Here is a 19,860-nt window from a genome sequence, read left to right on the forward strand (position 1 = left end):
ACAAAAATTTTCCTGTGCAAATTTTCAACTTAATCGCTGTCATTCGCTTCGCGGCAGCCATTTTGAACTACACCATTACATCAAAGGGGTGCAACAGGGCTCACGCTGTCATTCGCCATTTGAGTCATTTGCGAAATATTGAGAATTTGGCTCAAGAAAAATCTTATTTGTTAAAATGCGAAAATCTAGTAAAATTTCATTGAAAACATCCGCCATTTATATCGGACTGGTTTTCTATATTTGTCTCTTTGTTTTAATGAAAGTGTTCGCAATTTGAACAGTAAACGAAACTCAGTCTGTACCCGATTATGAGACATTGCTTGACCTTATTGTTATTGAAGTGCGCATGGTAGCTGGCCAATCAACATTGAGCTCGCTTACACATGAAATGACGTTGTCGAATGAAACGTGAGAACGGGAGGATCTATCAGATAATATTGGGTCATCCATGCGCAGGCACTGTATACTTTGAATACACAGTTAATATCGTCGTCTGCCTACAAAATAGCGACTGGACGCTAAGTCGTATAAAAAGATTAGCAAATGAAAAAAAACAACTGACAATACCCGTAAATAAATATTTCTTAGCTTACCACTATTTATCTTTCTACCGCATATTTACCATATCTGAAGTAAAGAGTGGTAATTAAATAATTTGTTTTATGATGCTAATAGAGTCTATTACACCTGTCTGCCGATTGCCGCATTAAATTGAAAGGTGATAATTAATTAATTTGTTTTTTACTCCCAAACTAGCCTTAATGACAGCAGCGTATTTCAATTAACTAGATCATGAAAAACACGAGCGGTTTTAATTGTATTTTAAGTTATATTAAAGTATCGAGTTTGTAACTGAAAAAAGAAAAAGTAATTCATCTAGACAACTATAAAAACGGAAGTAACCATTTTGTCTTCTTATTACTTTATTATTATTATAATTATTATCGTCCCGAATATTGTCAAATTGAATTAAATGTGAAAACAAAAAACAGCGTCTCTGCTTCTTTCTTTTGTAATTATGACTGCTTGACCCGGATGTCAGCAAGGGACCCGTGTGTATCGGTAACAATCAATGGTAATATAAACAATAGACAGAGATATTTATTATGCAACTGTCATAACAACAGCACTATAACACATCCCGATCAATATACCGGGGTAACAGAAAGTTGACAACACCAAATTGATTTGCTATTTTCACAGCACAAAAATATATTGACACATTTATTCTGAAATGGCCGATTTCGGACACTGATTTTTTTAGTGCGTATTTTACTCGCATTTTCAATTTTTACCGATAAATTTTGACCAAACTCGGGGGTGCGTATTATGCACAAGGGCGTATTATATTCGTGGATTTACGGTATATAGCTTCAAAGCGCCGCAATAGGGGGCAATGTGTTTCTGACAAACACATATCTCAGCGCCCTCACACTACTTTTAGGAAAGGGGTCCGCAGTCCTTAAGAGGGGGAATTTTTTGTAAATGGGGGAATTTTTATATAATAACAAACAGGGCTTTCCTTTGACCCGAGCTCCCGGGTTTTGACGCTTGAAAATTTCAGAACACCCTTGTGTGACTCGTTAGAAAATTACGTCATGCGTCACATTTGACCCGGGGGAATAAACTGACTTGCGTCAACGTGATCAAAAGTTGTTAAGACTAAGCCATTGGGACGGAGTATCTCTTTTGGTAGACGATAACCGTTATCGCCTGTTCCCAATCATTGAAGCACAAGTCCGCCCAATAGGCGGAGTTTGGCCCATTGAGTAATCTAGTAATGACCAATTAAAACACTGCTGACTGAATGACACGTGTATGAACGTTCATTATTTATCTGAGCGTTTGTTACAGCTGTTCGCAGATGATACATGTATTAAACCACGGACTCTAGATGATAATTATACGCTCTGTGATAAAACCCACCAAAACAGAATGGACTCACCCGCGTCAGTTTTAATAATATCCAATATTTAATAATAGCATCCATATCTACGATAGGCTGTAAAGCAGATTTATGCCCCCCTTCGAAGAAGAGGGGGTATATTGCTTTGCACCGGTCGGTCGGTCAGTCTGTCGGTCGGTCGGTCCGTCCACCAGGTGGTTTCCGGATAACTCAAGAACGCTTAGGCCTAGGATCATGAAACTTCATAGGTACATTGATCATGACTGGCAGATGACCCCTATTGATTTTGAGGTCACTAGGTCAAAGGTCAAGGTCACTGTGACCCGAAATAGTAAAATAGTTTCCGGATGATAATTCAAGAACGCTTATGCCTAGGATCATGAAACTTGATAGGTAGATTGATCATGACTCGCAGATGACCCCTATTGATTTTTAAGTCACTAGGTCAAAGGTCAAGGTCACGGTAACCCGAAATAGTAAAATGGTTTCCGGATGATAACTCAAGAATGCTTATGCCCAGGATCATGAAACTTGATAGGTAGATTGACCATGACTCGCAGATGACCCCTATTGATTTTGAGGTCACTAGGTCAAAGGTCAAGGTCACGGGACCCGAAATAGTAAAATGGTTTCCGGATGATAACTCAAGAACGCTTATGCCTAGGATCATGAAACTTCATAGTTACATTGATCATGACTCGCAGATGACCCCTATTGATTTTCAGGTCACTATATCAAAGGTCAAGGTCACGATGACCTGAAATAGTAAAATGGTTTCCAGATGATAACACAAGAACGCTTAGGCCTAGGATCATGAAACTTGATAGGTAGTTTGATCATGACTGGCAGATGACCCCTATTGATTTTCAAGTCACTAGGTCAAAGGTCAAGGTCACAGTGACCCGAAATAGTAAAATGGTTTCCGGATGATAACTCAAGAACGCTTATGCCTAGGATCATGAAACTTGATAGGTAGTTTGATCATGACTGGCAGATGACCCCTGTTGATTTTCAGTTCACTATGTCAAAGGTCTAGGTCACGGTGACCCGAAATAGAAAAATGGTTTCCGGATGATAACTCAAGAACGCTTATGCCTAGGATCATGAAACTTCATAGGTACATTGATCATGACTCGCAGATGGATCATGAAACTTCATAGGTACATTGATCATGACTCGCAGATGACCCCTATTGATTTTCAGGTCATTATATCAAAGGTCAAGGTCACGCTGACCTGAAATAGTAAAATGGTTTCCGGATGATAACTCAAGAATGCTAATGGCTACGATCATGAAACTTCATAGGTACATTGATCATGACTTGCAGATGACCCCTATTGATTTTCAGGTAACTAGGTCAAAGGTCAAGGTCACGGTGACCCGAAATATTAAAATGGTTTCCAGATGATAACTCAAGAACGCTTATGCCTAGGATCATGAAACTTTATAGGTACATTGATCATGCCTCGAAGATGACCCCTGTTGATATTCAGGTCACTAGGTCAAAGGTCAAGGTCACGGTGATCTGAAAAAGTAAAATGGTTTCCCGATGATAACTCAAGAAAGCTTATGGCTAGGATCATGAAACTTCATAGGTACATTGATCATGACTCGCAGATGACCCCTATTGATTTTCAGATCACTAGGTCAAAGGTCAAGGTCACAGTGACAAAAAACATATTTACAAAATGGCTGTCACTACAACTGAGAGCCCATATGGGGGGCATGCATGTTTTACAAACAGCCCTTGTTTAAGAAATACTTACACAATATGTCAGAATGTATTTCCAAAGCTGCATGAATACACCCAACCCAACCTGTTTGCTCCGTTCAAAGACGCGCGAAAGTTATCCTGGCATAATGCTACAACATCACATTACACGCTTTGCATCTGAGTAGCTCAAAATAATCATTGAGCCGGTATAAAAAACGGTGAAGATGGCAAATGAAATAATTAAATCCGTATTTGAGCCGTCCATGGTCGATTTTGAGATGAATGTAAATCCGATAAGTTAGTTTAAGGCCCCCGCCTTAAGGCCTTGAGGGCGTATTTATTTCAGATTTTTGACGGTAAGCGGCTGGCACCGCACTGACATGAGCAGTAACTGACGAAACATCTTCGATACTTTCCGAAAACTGTACCTTTCTAGGAAAGTTGCCAATGTCCGTTATCTATAAATAATCTATAAGCAAAGTAAAGCACTGCAACATATTTTTAAACAATATTTCAATCGAATTATTATGCCCCCCTTTGAAGAAGAGGGGGTATATTGCTTTGCACATGTCGGTCTGTCTGTCGGTCCGTCCACCAGGTGGTTTCCGGATGATTACTCAAGAACGCTTTGGCCTAGGATCATATAACTTCATAGGTACATTGATCATGACTGGCAGATGACCCCTATTGATTTTCAGGTCACGAGGTCAAAGGTCAAGGTCACGGTGACCAGAAATAGTAAAATGGTTTCCGGATGATAACTCAAGAACGCTTATGCCTAGGATCATGAAACTTGATAAATAGATTGATCATGACTCGCAGATGACCCCTATTGATTATCAGGTCACTAGGTCAAAGGTCAAGGTCACAGTGCCAAAAAACGTATTCACACAATGGCTGTCAAGGTCATGGTGACTCGACTTAGAAAAATGGTTTCAGGATGATAAGAATGCTTTCGCTAGGATCATGAAACCTCATAGGTACATTGATCATGACTCGCAGATGAAATAATGATACAACTTAACCAGGATGTTTGTCTGGACAATATCTAGGTCAAGTTTGACATTTGGTAAAGATTGAATGAACCGACACCTCTCAGGTGAGCGAACTAGGGCCATCTTGGCCCTCTTGTTTAAGAATTGCATTAACAAAGATTTTGTGATTAAGTCACAACAGTATTGGTTACAATATAGTCCCAATCAGACTGTCAAGGGCACACATTTTTAGTCCTATAGTAAATTTTTAGCTCACCTGATTGCTCAGGTGAGCTTTTGTGACTGGTCTTTGTTCGTCATCTGTCCGTCCGTCTGTCGTCCACATTTGGTTTGTAACACTTGAGAGGCCACATTTCTTGTCTGATCTTCATGAAACTTGGTCAGAAGCTTTGTCCCCATGAAATCTCGGTCGAGTTCGAGACTGGGTTGTGCTGGGTCAAAAACTAGGTCACTAGGTCATAAAAAAGAAAAAACTTGTAAACACTTTAGAAGTCACATTTCATGCCCAATCTTCATGTAACTTTGTCAAAATGTTTGTCTTAATGATATGTTGGTTGAGTTCAAAAGTGGTTCCGGTCCATTGAAAAACATGGCCGCCAATGGGCGGGGCAGTTTTCCTTATTTGGCAATAGAGAAACCTGTAAACACTCAAGAAGTCACAATTTTTTGCTCAATCATCATGAAAGTTGGTCAAAACATTGGTTTTATTGATATCTTGGACGAGTTCGAAAATGGTCCAGATCTGTGAAAAAACATGGCCACCAGTGGGCGGGGCATTTTTCTCTATATGTATATAGTGAAAACATGTGAACACTCTAGAAGTCACATTTTTGGCCCAATTTTCATGAAATTTGGTCAGAACATTTGTTTTCTTGATATGAGAGTTGAGTTCGAAAATGGTTCCGGTCAGTTGAATAACATGGCTGCCAGGGGGCGGGCAGTTTTTCTTATTTGGCTATAGAGAAACCTTGTAAACACTCTAGAAGTCACAATTTTTTCCCAATCATCATGAAAGTTCATTCCTTGATATGAGAGTTGAGTTTGAAAATTGTTCCGGTCAGTTTAATAACATGGCTGCCGGGGGGGTGGGGGCAGTTTTCTTATATTTATATAGTAAGAAAAAGCTTTGAACACTCTAGAAGTCACAATTTTTGCTCAATCCTCATGAAACTTGGTGAAAAGATTGGTTTTATATTTATCACATAATAAATGCCATAATTATTGCCCTTATATTGTCCTAACTTTCATTATATTGTACAAAATCGTTGTTAACACTCTAGATGTCACAATTTTGTTTCAGATTTTATGAATCTTGGTCATAAGATTTATTTTTGTAAGCAAAGTTTGATGATTGGTAAGGGGGTCTACTCAAAATATAGGTCAACGGGTCAAATCTTACAAAAACAAAATCACTCCATATGCCAGAGTTTTGGTTCAATAATGATAAAATTTGACCAGGATGTTTGTCTGGACAATATCTAGGTCAGGTTTGACGTTTGGTTAAGATTGAATGAACGGACTCCTCTCAGGTGAGCGAACTAGGGCCATCTTGGCCCTCTTGTTTGTCATGGGCTTTTGTTTGTCTTGGGCTTGGAATTTATGTTTTTGATGCAGACTGACATGTTGCATTCAGATTCAATCTACCGTATATGTCTTTATTGACGCTCATGCCCTCATTTGATAGTTTTTAGTACTGCTGAAATATTTATTTCCGTATGTTTTCAGTCAAGGAGTGGCATGACCGTCCAGGAATTGGAAAGAAACTTTCATTCCATGGCTCTTGACAACCGAGAGGTGAGGATTGTTACTGACTTGTATTATTTGATTGTACCTTATTTGTTTATGGATACATAGTATTTTTATGTCCCCCACTATAGTAGTCTGTTTGCGCCAACTTTAACATTTTGCAATAACTTTTGCTATATTGAAGATAGCAACTTCATATTTGGCATGCATGTGTATCTCATGAAGCTGCACATTTTGAGTGGTGAAAGGTCAAGGTCATCCTTCAAGGTAAGAGGTCAAATATATATGGCCAAAATCGCTCATTTTATGAATACTTTTGCAATATTGAAGATAGCAACTTGATATTTGGCATGCATGTGTATCTCATGGAGCTGCACATTTTGAGTGGTGAAAGGTCAAGGTCAAGGTCATCCTTCAAGGTCAGAGGTCAAATATATGTGGCCCAAATCGCTTATTTTGTAAATACTTTTGCAATATTGAAGATAGCAACTTGATATTTGGCATGCATGTGCATCTCATGGAGCTGCACATTTTGAGTGGTGAAAGGTCAAGGTCATCCTTCAAGGTCAGAGGTCAAATATATGTGGCCCAAATCGCTTATTTTATGAATACTTTTGCAATATTGAAGAAAGCAACTTGATATTTGGCATGCATGTGTATCTCATGGAGCTGCACATTTTGAGTGGTGAAAGGTCAAGGTCAAGGTCATCCTTCAAGGTCAGAGGTCAAATATATGTGGCCCAAATCGCTTATTTTGTAAATACTTTTGCAATATTGAAGATAGCAACTTGATATTTGGCATGCATGTGCATCTCATGGAGCTGCACATTTTGAGTGGTGAAAGGTCAAGGTCATCCTTCAAGGTCAGAGGTCAAATATATGTGGCCCAAATCGCTTATTTTATGAATACTTTTGCAATATTGAAGAAAGCAACTTGATATTTGGCATGCATGTGTATCTCATGGAGCTGCACATTTTGAGTGGTGAAAGGTCAAGGTGTAGGTCATCCTTCACAAGGTCAAGGTCATCCGTCAAAGTCAAACGTCATATAGGGGGACATTGTGTTTCACAAACGCATCTTGTTGTTTGCTTACATTAATTGTGATGTCTGATGCAAAATAGTAGCTGAATTGTTTTTATCTCTTCTTGCCTGACAAAATGTGGAAAGCTTATGCTGTCAATATACCCAGATATTTAAACTTAAGCTTTGTTTTTATACGCCCGTCTATGACGGGACGTATTATGGTATACCCCGCGTCCGTCCGTCCGTCTGTTAATGTCGTACGCTACGTCAAATATCCTTTGACAGATTTTCTTCAAATTTTAACACAATCTTAATATTGATAAACCCTGATCCCCTTTCGTTTTTGACGGAATTCTGAATTGTCGTTCCAGAGTTATGGGACTTTGTTCGTCAAAATTTCGTGATTTCATTGAATGTCCTACTGTAGCTATATAAAAATGTTAAAGTTGTTATAACTTTGGTATGCTTGGACCTAGAGTCTTGAAACTTGACATGAAGGTTGGCCAGAACTAGTAAGTAACCACTGGACATTTCAAGGTCATTCATTTGAAGGTCAAGGTCACTGTGACCTTGAATGTAAAAATGTTAAAGTTGTTATAACTTTGGTATGCTTGGACCTAGAGTCTTGAAACTTGACATGAAGGTTGGCCAGAACTAGTAAGTAACCCCTGGACATTTCAAGGTCATTCATTTGAAGGTCAAGGTCACTGTGACCTTGAATGTAAAAATGTTATAGTTCTTATTTCATGTTATAACTTTGGTATGCTTGTACCTAGAGTCTTCAAACTTGAAATAAAGATTGGCCAGTACTAGAAGATGACCACTGGTCATTTCACTGTCATTCATTTGAAGGTCAAGGTCACTGTGACCTTAAATGTTAAAATGTTAAAATTGTTATAACTTTGGTATGCTTGGACATAGAGTCTTCAAACTTGACATGAAGGTTTGCAAGCACACTTAGATGACCACTGGTCATTTCAAGGTCATTCATTCTAAGGTCAAGGTCACTGTGACCTTAAATGTTATTGTTGTTCATGTATCCTACCGTAGCTCAAATATCCCCCGATGGATTTTTTATACGCCCGTCTATGACGGGACGTATTATGGTATACCCCGCGTCCGTCTGTCCGTCCGTCCGTCCGTCCGTCCGTCTGTTAATGTCGTACGCTACGTCAAATATCCTTTGACAGATTTTCTTCAAATTTTAACACAATCTTAATATTGATAAACCCTGATCCCCTTTCGTTTTTGACGGAATTCTGAATTGTCGTTCCAGAGTTATGGGACTTTGTTCGTCAAAATTTCGTGATTTCATTGAATGTCCTACTGTAGCTCAAATATCCTTCGATGGATTTTTTTCAAATTTCAACACAATCTTAATATTGATAAACCCTGATCCCCTTTCGTTTTTGACGGAATTCTGAATTGTCGTTCCAGAGTTATGGGACTTTGTTCGTCAAAATTTTGTGATTTCCATGCTCATGTACTTATAAAATAAACCATGTATTCAAATACAAATAAACTGAAGTAAAAAAATGATTCAAAGGGTTATTTATTACCTTACTACTTCATTGGCGAACGACGGGCGTATCATGCGCTCATGGCGCAGCTTTTATTGTTTATTTAATCATGTTTGTTTTTTTATCAGAACATTCATATATTGCCAAAGCAAAACATTTTTCCCAACAGATCTCTTACAAGCAACTGAATTAAGGGCGTGTTAAATGTGATTTTCGTTTAGATAAGACCTTTAAATGTAAAATTCCATAAAAGGGGGAAAGTGTGGTAGCTGATAAGCCTATGCAGACTGCTCAGGCTTATCTTGGACAACACTTTACGCACATGCATTTAGCCCAAATTTTCCCAGAACACAGCACATATGATAGACATTATATAGTTAACAGCGCCCTCACACTACTTTAGGGGAAGGGGTCCACAGCCCTTAACTGGTGATTATAGACTCAGTCTTTAGCTTAACCAGTGTTTATAGACTCGGTCTTTAGCTTAATGAGTGTTTATAGACTCAGTCTTTTGCTTAACCAGTGTTTATAGACTGTATCTTTAGCTTAACCAGCAGAGCTCCAGATAAGGGCCGTACAGCCGTAAATACGGCTTTTTAATGAAGATTAACGCATTTATTTTTATAAACTGGACGTACAATTACGACTTCAATATCCCTTTTACGCATTTACGAAAAACATATGGCCATACCGATGCGTCAGCGCGGCGAGATTGGTTGGTCTGTAACCTAACGGCGCTTTTCGTTACTTAAAATTACCGACAAGTTTTAGACTGGGTTTTGGTATTAATGTCTATTCCCTTGCATCATTTCGGATAACTCGTAAACCCGTCAAAAGCAATATGTCTACGCGCAAGGGGAGACCCACTAAACCGCTTTCGGTTCAAAAAACACTATTTGGCTACATACGGTCGTCTAACCATCCTGACAAAAGTGACATTCAATCCAATGGTTAAGTGACATGAAAAGGAGAAAGAAAAGACTTCGTGAAGCATAAAAACCAAGGAAAAAGGCTAAAACATGTTAATATCAGATTGACTGTATTACAGTTGAAGTGTTTGCTTAAGCTTTTAACTGTCCGACAGTGACATTAGTGTTCTATTACTTAGTTTACTAGTTGGCTTGTGTTTTCTTGTCAAGAAAAATGAAGAAATAGTATTTAGTTATGAGTTTTAATGTGTTTTGTATTTGCATCATAATTAAAGAAGCTAAATATGTTTATTATAAATTAATTGCTGCAAATGTTTCTGAAAAGTCAATTATACACCCTTCAATATCCAAGAACACGGGTAGTACAGTACTACCTGTATTTTTGGATATGGTAGTACAGGTACTAATTGATTTTCAGCGTTACTCCTTTTCTTTCTGTCAGTGGCAGTACCGGTACTAATTTCACAAATCCTTATCTGGAGCTCTGTTAACCAGTGTTCATATACTGAGTCTTTAGCTTAACCAGTGTTTAAAGACTCAGTCTTGAGCTTCACCAGTGTTTACAGACTCAGTCTTTAGCTTAACCAGTGTTTAAAGACACAGCCTATAGCTTAACCAGTGTTTATTTACTCAGTGTTGGTGCTGCCTGTTTCAGACATCCAAGAAGATGTGGGACATTGGGCCAGGGGGCGATGCCAGCAAACACCAGTACCAGACCAACATGTGGAATAGACCACGTGATGATGGCTGGCATTCAAATCCACATTCAGGTTTCTATAGTAATTAGTTTTAATGTCATAAATACTGACCTGTTATCGTATGCTTATACTTTCCAAGGGGAAATAACTCATCCGGAATTTTAACTGGAAATCCGCCACCTCAATACCGTAATACAGGCCAGGTTAAACATAGTGCAATGCAACCTAGCCAAAAATCGGTAACCAACCCTCTATATTCTTTCCGGATCAACCAGGTGTATACGTGTCTTTTACGGCTCTGAATTAAAATATTGTTTTTCACTTGGTTGATTGGGGTTTTGAATAGATAAATTGTGTTATTTATCTTTTTATTTCTCATTCGGATTAATTTGTGTGGATTTAATGGATTTTGTTTCATTTGTAAAAGGTAAGCCATGCTTGTTTTTATCGAACAATGGTTTATTTCTACCATGCTGGGTGTTTTCAGGCGCGAACGACCACGTGCAAAACGTGCTCTTCTAATACATTGCTAGAACGTGCAAAGCATGTTCTTCTAATGTGTTACGAGATCGTGCAAAGCGTGTTCTTCTATTGACAGATTGTTTATCATTTGCCATTGTGTGCAATAATGATTTTAACGTTCCGTATGACAATCTAATTGATCGTCATTTTATTTTTCATCTGTTTTGAATTAAACTTTTGTTTAATTTATGATCTACGGCAGTATTATTATAATTTTCATTATGGTCAAATAATGATTTTATGTGCCGTATGATAATCTGGTCTGTGACCAGTTTATGGTTGAATATGCTTTGCTCTTGTTTTTCATATATTCGACTACATGATGGTCGCAGAAACAAGAGTGGATAAATACCCGGTGACTTCGCAGATCATGGATGATAGTTGCAGTATCAGTCACCGGGTATCGGGCACGATCGCGACCCTACTATGCTAAGTCTCTTAGACAGTCGGTCAACATCAGACCATATGGCGACACCCGTCAGCCGGTCTTTGCCCGATGGCATTGGTCAAGGACATCGACCAATGCCGGACCATTTGGCATCCGCCATACGGTCATTATCCGGTGACAACACTGGTCATGATATGACCGGTACGTCACCGGGGACGTTGATCACGGACCATTGATCGACGTCTGACCGGCCGGTCTGGTCACCGGTCATGTCACCGGTCCGGTCCGGTCATTGATCACCGGTCCGGTCACCGGTCATGTCACCGGTCCGGTCCGGTCACCGGTCATGTCACCGGTCCGGTCACCGGTCATGTCACCGGTCCGGTCACCGGTCCGGTCCGGTCACCGGTCCGGTCCGGTCACCGGTCCGGTCATTGATCACCGGTCCGGTCACCGGTCCGGTCATGTCACCGGTCCGGTCACCGGTCATGTCACCGGTCCGGTCATTGATCACCGGTCCGGTCCGGTCACCGGTCATGTCACCGGTCCGGTCACCGGTCATGTCACCGGTCCGGTCCGGTCACCGGTCATGTCACCGGTTCGGTCATGTCACCGGTCCGGTCATGTTAACGGTCCGGTCCGATATTTCCAGCGTAGCCGAACAATATTTCGGCATCGAAGTTATATGGATGTCGCCACTTCTTACGTAGGCGTTAATGAACCTACTGGTCATATCGACGTTCTCCATTTTATTCCTTTAGGAATATCATGTCTCCATTCCACGTGTGATGGTTCTTCTTATGGCATCCACACATGTTGCAGTCACCGAGCCGTAGTTGTATACGAACACTAGTTCGTTTAACATTCAGGCTTCGGGATAAGCTGTTCTTTTCTCCACTACGACTACAAGGACACTTATGCCTATTAATACTGATAATCTACCGTTGTTTTCCGGTTAACATTATCAGATGACTTCGTGGATGGTCATTCTTCTGCACCAGATATTTCCATTCTGACGCAGTTATATTATACCGGTCCCGATCACCGGACATCGGTCACCATTCATCGGTCATATCACCGATCACTTATCACCGGTCAGAATAAGTGATGTCTCATCGCCATCGGATTGGATTTTTTTGGCATGATCTTCTTTTCCGAGCAGTGCTTGACATTGATAACAGACCATATGGATTCCACCATTTTTCGGTCTTTAACTGGTAACGTCACCGGTCATATTATGACTGGTCCGTTCACCGGGCTACAGTTACCGGTCATTGACCGGTCCGGTTCGGTCACCACTTACCAATTACCGGTATTCCACTGTGTTTTCATCGGTCAATTTTTAGTATCACGGGTATCGTCTACATTACATAGTTGTATACCCCTGGCTATGATTGTATTGAATACTATATTTTATGGATTCAACAATCTACATGACTTTTTGTGTTTTTCAATACTGATGTTCTACTGGCGACGGTTACCTAATCATGCTATATCTGTTATTTGTACTTCTATCTCAACCGGCTACATGCAGACTACTGGTCTTGCAGATAGATCGGCTGAAGTGGGCTCGGAGACTAGCATTGAGGTCGAACATTACTATTTGACCTCTATTAATTTATGTTCGAGACCCGAAGGATGAATTGTTTTAACCGCCTTTACCTGTCGGCTACAGACTTTGCAGTCAGTGTCACGGAACAGTTGGGACACATTAATGACGCTAACAGGATTAGCAAGACGACATTTGTATCGACTTCTGCTTTTCTATTGCTCCTACGGCAGTGCATATTTTCAAGCTACTGGAATCAACAAGAGTTCTGATACATAGGATTGCCTATCAGATTGACCGCATAGCGGCTACAGTCTTGTAGATGGCTTAGGACCTATTGAACTCAGATCTTAGATCCTAGGATCTGGAGGGACCTCATCTTAAAGTTATTCTTCTATTACACTTCTGGCCATAACAGGCCGTCTTCCTATAACTGGTCGTATTCCTTTCGGAATTCGTCCAGGTTAGAAGTCTTGAAGTAAATGGATTAATCAAGTCAGAATTTAAGACTTCCATGCATTCTACCGGCAAGCGTGGACCCGCTTAAGGTTACCCCTAGGGTTTTCACCTTTTTCTGCCATCACACCTCCGATTCCGGAGGTACCACTATCAATCATATTTCCGTACTTCGCAAATCGATGACTTCGCGACCTGTATTATCCAGGATTTTAAAGGCGCCTGTTATTGGTTCAAGAAGAGGCTATATTCTGTAGATAGGTCATAAACTTATAAGTGTTAAACACTGTCCTATTCTACCAATTTTCAAGTGTGTTTGGAGTGGGAAAGTTCGGCTTGCCGTGGTTTCTTTGCCCACCCATCCTTGACAAATGGTTCCGGTCACCGGTCGGTATTTACCGGTCCGGTCACCGGTCCTTCTGCTGAGACGTCTTTTCTTACGTCCGTTTCAGTTTTATTTTTAAGATAATTGTATTAATCTCGGGATTATTTAATGACACAGATTTCCATCTTTTTGTCATTATTTACCACTATTCAGTGGTGTCTAGACTAGAAGATTATCTTGGCAAGAATATAGTTTATTCTACCACAACCTTCCTTACATCTTATACAGATGTGAGCAGATAAGGTTATGGACGATCACATAGAACAACGTATCTTGATTTTCTCAATTATGTGGTATCCTAACGAATATCACCTGCACATCTACATCTTGAAAAGCGAAAATTCTTTTTAGCTGTTTTTCATTTACAACACATTTTCACGATTCCTTTGTGATGGTTTCAACTATCACACATCGGTCGTGGTTTACTTACAGACACCGAGGTGATCATATTATCACTCCTTGTAACTGGAAATCAGGAACTTATTCGTTCTTTGCAAGAACAACAAATTTTCTCTATCGTCTTTCTCATACCAGTTCGTCTCAACGCCCTGTTGGACCTTTTGTCCTGCAGTTCTTTCTTTCGAATTATTTTTCCATTGGGTTCAATAATGTAATTGCGCATGCGCGGCAGTGAAGTTGCAGACGAGTTGCATGGTGTACATAGTATATCAAAGAATGTTGTTTATCATCAAACGCTAGTTATTAGCGTTATGCGATCGTATATCGCAGTGTATACCGGTATGCTGAACAACGTCAACAATGCAGTTCACAGAAATCGATCCAGCAGGGTGTGCGATTGTTATACATTCGTCCATTGACATAAACTGGAATATCTTGCCTTCTTGGTGAGTTTTTGCAATAACTGAGTTTTTGCCATAATTTCATGAAATATACTTAATGAACCATGGGATTATGGTTCTACGACCTTTTAAGTCTCCTGTACAATTATTTTCAGGAAACTTCTTCACAGGTCAAATATCATATCTCACTGAGACATATTTTTACTGATCCAAACATGTGCCACTTCATGTCTGGCCATTAATAACTTTTAGTTATCTCTACAGAAGAACGTTTTTCTGTTAGAGTTTCAATCCTTGTTACTTGTGCAAGGATAATTCCATCAGAACTGTATAAAGGTTCTATGGAAATTCATTTTTTACTGGGTAATTGAGAGCATAGTTATTACCTTAAAGTTAATCACTCTGCTAGATACATAGAGGTTTTTCTCATCTTTTTCTTGATGATAAGAAATTTGTTCTTTTCTTCATCAAAGGATAGAGATTATGCTTTCGTATACCTTGTTTTGTGTAAGTCATCGCAACTCTGTGCTGTCTTACCTATTTTGGAACTGATCCAAACTATGGAACGTCAACACTATGTTTTTCGTTCCTTTACCTTCTTAAGCGGTTTTGACTTGTGTAACATGTTGGGATGCTTAATGAGCTCCCTATGAACCTTTTTCATCAGGCTTATTAACAGTTCCAATATAATTTTAAGACGGTTTTCCTTCTTATTATGGCTTTTACCATACGGAGAAGTGAAATTCATGCTTTTTCTGTTGAATACGACCAATTCCAGTTGGATCTATTGTCGTTTTCACTTTGTTGTGTCAGCCAGGATTCCTTGCTTAATATCAAGTCCTCTATATGGCTTCTACCTTCAAGTTTCCAAGTTTTCTTAAACTGGTAGTCATGAAGATGAGGATAAACTTCTTTGGGCAATCAGGGCTTTGAAGTTCTATCTCAGCAGTGTTAGTCAGAAGTCCATTCGAGGTTCTCAAAGACACTCTTCATTTCCCCAAAAAAGGGGGGGGGGGGGGAGATGTGTCTGCGGCTTCTATTTCTCGGGGTTAGACCTCGACTAAGGAAAGTTAATCTTATCCTATCTAAGGATTCATTCCTTTTTAGGATCTGACCGCATGAATTAAGAGCTCTGTCTGTTTTGTGGGCATATATTAATCACACCCCACTTTTTGACGTGCTCTAAGCTGTTTACTGGAGGAATCCGACCACCTTGTCATCTTTTTATCTTCGTTTTCTGAAGTGCCAACAATACAATTTGTAAACGTTTGGGCTTGTTGTGGTTTCACTAACGGTAGTGTCTTCTTTACGACATAGACATATTACTCTGTCTGAGAAGTCATAATTAATACCGTTTTAACGAAGATTACTTGATATCATTAGCTGATAACCCTGTTTATGGGTTCTACTGTGTTGGGAAAATATATACGAACCTTCCCACCGCAGCTGCAAAATCAGCATACGATAACAGGTCAGTATTTATGACATTAAAACAATTTTTTTTAAATAAAATTCATTTTAATTATTAAATACTTACCTGTTATCGGTAAGTCCCACCTCCCACCCCGCTATTCGATTAATATTTTTGTATATATATTGAAAGAATATTGAGGGTTGGTTACCGATTTTTGGCTAGGTTGCATTGCACTATGTTTAACCTGGCCTGTATTACGGTATTGAGGTGGCGGATTTCCAGTTAAAATTCCGGATGAGTTATTTCCCCTTGGAAAGTATAAGCATACGATAACAGGTAAGTATTTAATAATTAAAATGAATTTTATTTAAAAAAAATTGTTTTGCAAGATTTGATGGTTAGTATATTAATGTAGCAAATGCTAGGATAGTACCAGCGCTTTTTTATTTTGTATAATGTTTTTGGCCTGTCTGTCTGTCATTCTGTCACTCTGTCCCAAAACTTTAACCTTGGTCATAACTTTTGCAATATTGAAGATAGCAACTTGATATTTGGCATGCATGTGTATCTCATGGAGCTGCACACTTTGAGTGGTAAAAGGTCAAGGTCATCCTTCAAGGTCAAAAGCCAAATATATGGCTTCAAAGCGGTGCAGTAGGGGGAATTGTGTATCTGACAAACACATCTCATGTTCTTTCTTTATAAAGTACAGGAAAACGGCACATTCCCAACAGGAAAAAAACTACTTATTTCCCAATCCCTGTCCAAAAAATTCCCAATTATAGGTTTCAAAAATAAATAAATAATATATATATTTTTTTAATAGGAATAAAATGCAACATTAAGTTAGTTTCCCTATGAAGCTCTATGGCTTGAACCTAAGTAAATATAATATTGACAACTTAACAATACTGAGTTATCAATTTGAAAGAATTTCGAGCAAAAAAAAATCAAATACACCAATTTCCCAATGTGAAGATGTAAGTAAGCGAATTTTCCCAATTTCTGGGATTTTTGCGCAAATTTTCCCAATTTGGCGGGTACCAGTAATTTTCTCAATTGGGCAAAAAAAATCTGTTGTACTAAATGTGGAGCTGTGTTTGTCTTGCAAGACTTGAAAATTCAAATTTTATTTTGTCTGTTTAGCAAAACATCAATCAACTGAATTTGACTTCATGTTTGCACATTTTATGTTCTATGTATGTTATTTATCTTTGACTGTGAAAACAATGGTGTCAATAAAATTATGTGACTATCATTAACGGGACATACACATCTTTCTTTGTTGCGTAAGACAGTGTTGTTTCAACTTCTTACAGAGGCCGTTTTGATTTGTATTGTTAACTGATTTTTACAGAGGCCAGTGGGGGTGGTTTACTAGGCGTTGACATGGTTGAACACATGCTTGGGGCTGGCGTGAATGTGTCTGGTGGCAAAGTGATGCGCCATCAGCTTAATGCTCCTTACCAGGTGAGACATCTGGTCTTTAGTTGTGTTCCCAATGATTCTCTTTCATTATTATATGAGCATTGTTTGTTTTTTCAACTGAGCATATACGTAAATTGTCGTCCCAGATTAGCCTTTTCAGTCCGCACAGGCTAATCAGGGACATAATTTCCGCTTAAACTTGATTTTTGTTTAGATAAGACCTTTAAATGTAAAATTCCATAAAAGGGGGAAAGTGTGGTAGCTGATAAGCCTATGCAGACTGCTTAGGCTTATCTTGGACAACATTTTACGCACATGCATTTAGCCCAAATTTTCCCAGAACACAGCACATATAATAGACATTATATTATAGTCACTGTTGTTGGTTTGTAGCTTGGTTAATCCGTTTGTCAGCATACGTTTGTGGAGCTAACTGCATCCACGTTTGGCAAGCAACTAAAATGTCATAATAAGTTTAGATGCGTAAGACACTTCATTCTCATAGCTCCACACATTTTAAAGTTATTTACCCACAGACTTTGCTGACAAAAGGGTTAAGAAGTATAAGCCTTGCTGGGTCCCAAGGCCAAAGTGATAAAGGTGCATGTACAGAAATTGTCAAATGTAATTACCAATGGAAATAATAAAAACAAAATCACAAACATTTACAATAATGGTTGATCTATTCCTGAAATGAAAAGACTAAAATTCCAACTCAGAAGCGACTTAATATGAATAATATGACTTTTTATGCCCCCGGATCGAATGATCGGGGGGGGGGGGGGGATATTGTTTTTGGCCTGTCTGTCATTCTGTCCAAAACTTTAACCTTGGTTAAAGTTTTGCGATAACTTTTGCAATATTGAAGATAGCAACTTGATATTTGGCATGGATTTGTATCTCCTGAAGCTGCACATTTTGAGTGGTGAAAGGTCAAGGTCATCCTTTAAGGTCAAAAGTAAAAAAATACAATCCAAAGGAAGTAATAAGCTTTTAAAGGGAGATAATTTCTAATCCTGCCATATAATATATTTAAATTTTATTTCAAAGCGGCGCAATAGGGGCCATTGTGTTTCTGACAAACATCTCTTGTTGAATGGATGAAATGTAGTTTGATAATGACAATATGAATGATTAAATCCCATGGTCCATTTGATGACGGAGTTATTAGTTTGAAGACAGATGCAGGTAAAGCAGTGTTGTGGAGCTCACATTTTTCATTTGAAGCTGATAATCTAATAATACCTTGATAATTGGTGTCCTTAGCAAATCAATTTACCCTATAACAGATGCAGAAGATGAAGCTGGGTCCTGGTGACGACATGGACAAGAAGGAGAAGACACCGTCACCATTTGAGAAGGTCGATGGAGACGCCACGGCAACAGACGGGCAGGACGGTCTCCAGAGCAACGGGATCATGCAAAACGGTCTGAAGGAGGATGTGTATGGGTAGGTGGGACTTTGTTTTGTTGGTTTAACTTGAGGCCAAAATTCAGCCCCATCCCAAGGGTCAAAAGTGTTGTTTTTTTCAACATGAAAGTCTAAATTTCACGATCAAAGGTTTTCAATTTTATTCTTATTATGTCAGTTTTTAGTTAATCCTTCTAATCATTTCTTATAGTTGAAACTTTTCAGTGTTTTTTTTTGCCTGATTGGGAAAAGTACCACTACCAAACTATTTGGAAAAATTAGCATGAATAAAACTGAAATTGGGAAAATTTGCGTTGTGAAATCTTAAGAATGTGAAGTTTCCTGGCAAATGATTACATGTTCTTGACACCTCTTATGGGAATACACAGGAAGTGTATCATGAATATAACCTAGCTTGACTAGTAGAAATGATGCCAGATACCTTTTATGTTTATGATCTGAAAGTTGAAGAAACAAAATACCTATGTTTTTTCGCTTCAAATTGAGTGGAGTTGTATAGCCAGGGTTCCCAGCCAACCTGGAAATCAGGGAAAACCTGGAAAAATACTTCAACTTTTTCCAGTCAGGGAAAAGTCAGGAAATTTTGGAAAAGTTCCTGAAATCAGGGAAAAATCAGGGAATTTTGTTTGGTCAGACTTTCCCGACTTGTGTCGAGAAGTCCATACAATGGAAACAGCAAATTGATTCCTCTGCATGGCTATGGTTGCTTCGTAGTATACATGTAGCTTAGTTATGTCTGCAACTGCTATTTATTGAGGGTGTCTAAAACAAGAAAAAGGTCGAAATTCTGATCCTGGAATTTTTATTTTCCATCAGGGAAAAATCTGGGATTTTTTTTCAAACAAAAAGCTGGGAACCCTGATAGCACCATTGTACAGAATAGTGTCCTTGAAAGTTCCAAATCATTACGGGCCATGTGGTCTGATCAATATCCAATCTCATTAAAATATATAA

At 39.0% G+C, this 19,860-nt stretch overlaps 1 protein-coding gene across 5 annotated transcripts in view; it reads left to right on the plus strand.

Annotated features, from left to right (window-relative positions):
• Nucleotides 1-19,860, plus strand: part of LOC127857152 (pumilio homolog 2-like) — a 60,442-nt gene that overhangs the window by 2,637 nt on the left and 37,945 nt on the right. For all 5 annotated transcript variants that reach the window (XM_052393545.1, XM_052393544.1, XM_052393546.1 and 2 more), the window contains exons 3-6: nt 6,341-6,409; nt 10,490-10,604; nt 17,404-17,516; nt 18,764-18,924. In XM_052393545.1, coding sequence (XP_052249505.1) covers nt 6,341-6,409; nt 10,490-10,604; nt 17,404-17,516; nt 18,764-18,924 — 458 coding nt within the window. The remainder of the gene's footprint in view (nt 1-6,340; nt 6,410-10,489; nt 10,605-17,403; nt 17,517-18,763; nt 18,925-19,860) is intronic.

Source organism: Dreissena polymorpha, chromosome 14, assembly GCF_020536995.1.
Source record: "Dreissena polymorpha isolate Duluth1 chromosome 14, UMN_Dpol_1.0, whole genome shotgun sequence".
NCBI classification, from domain to species: Eukaryota; Metazoa; Mollusca; class Bivalvia; order Myida; family Dreissenidae; genus Dreissena; species Dreissena polymorpha.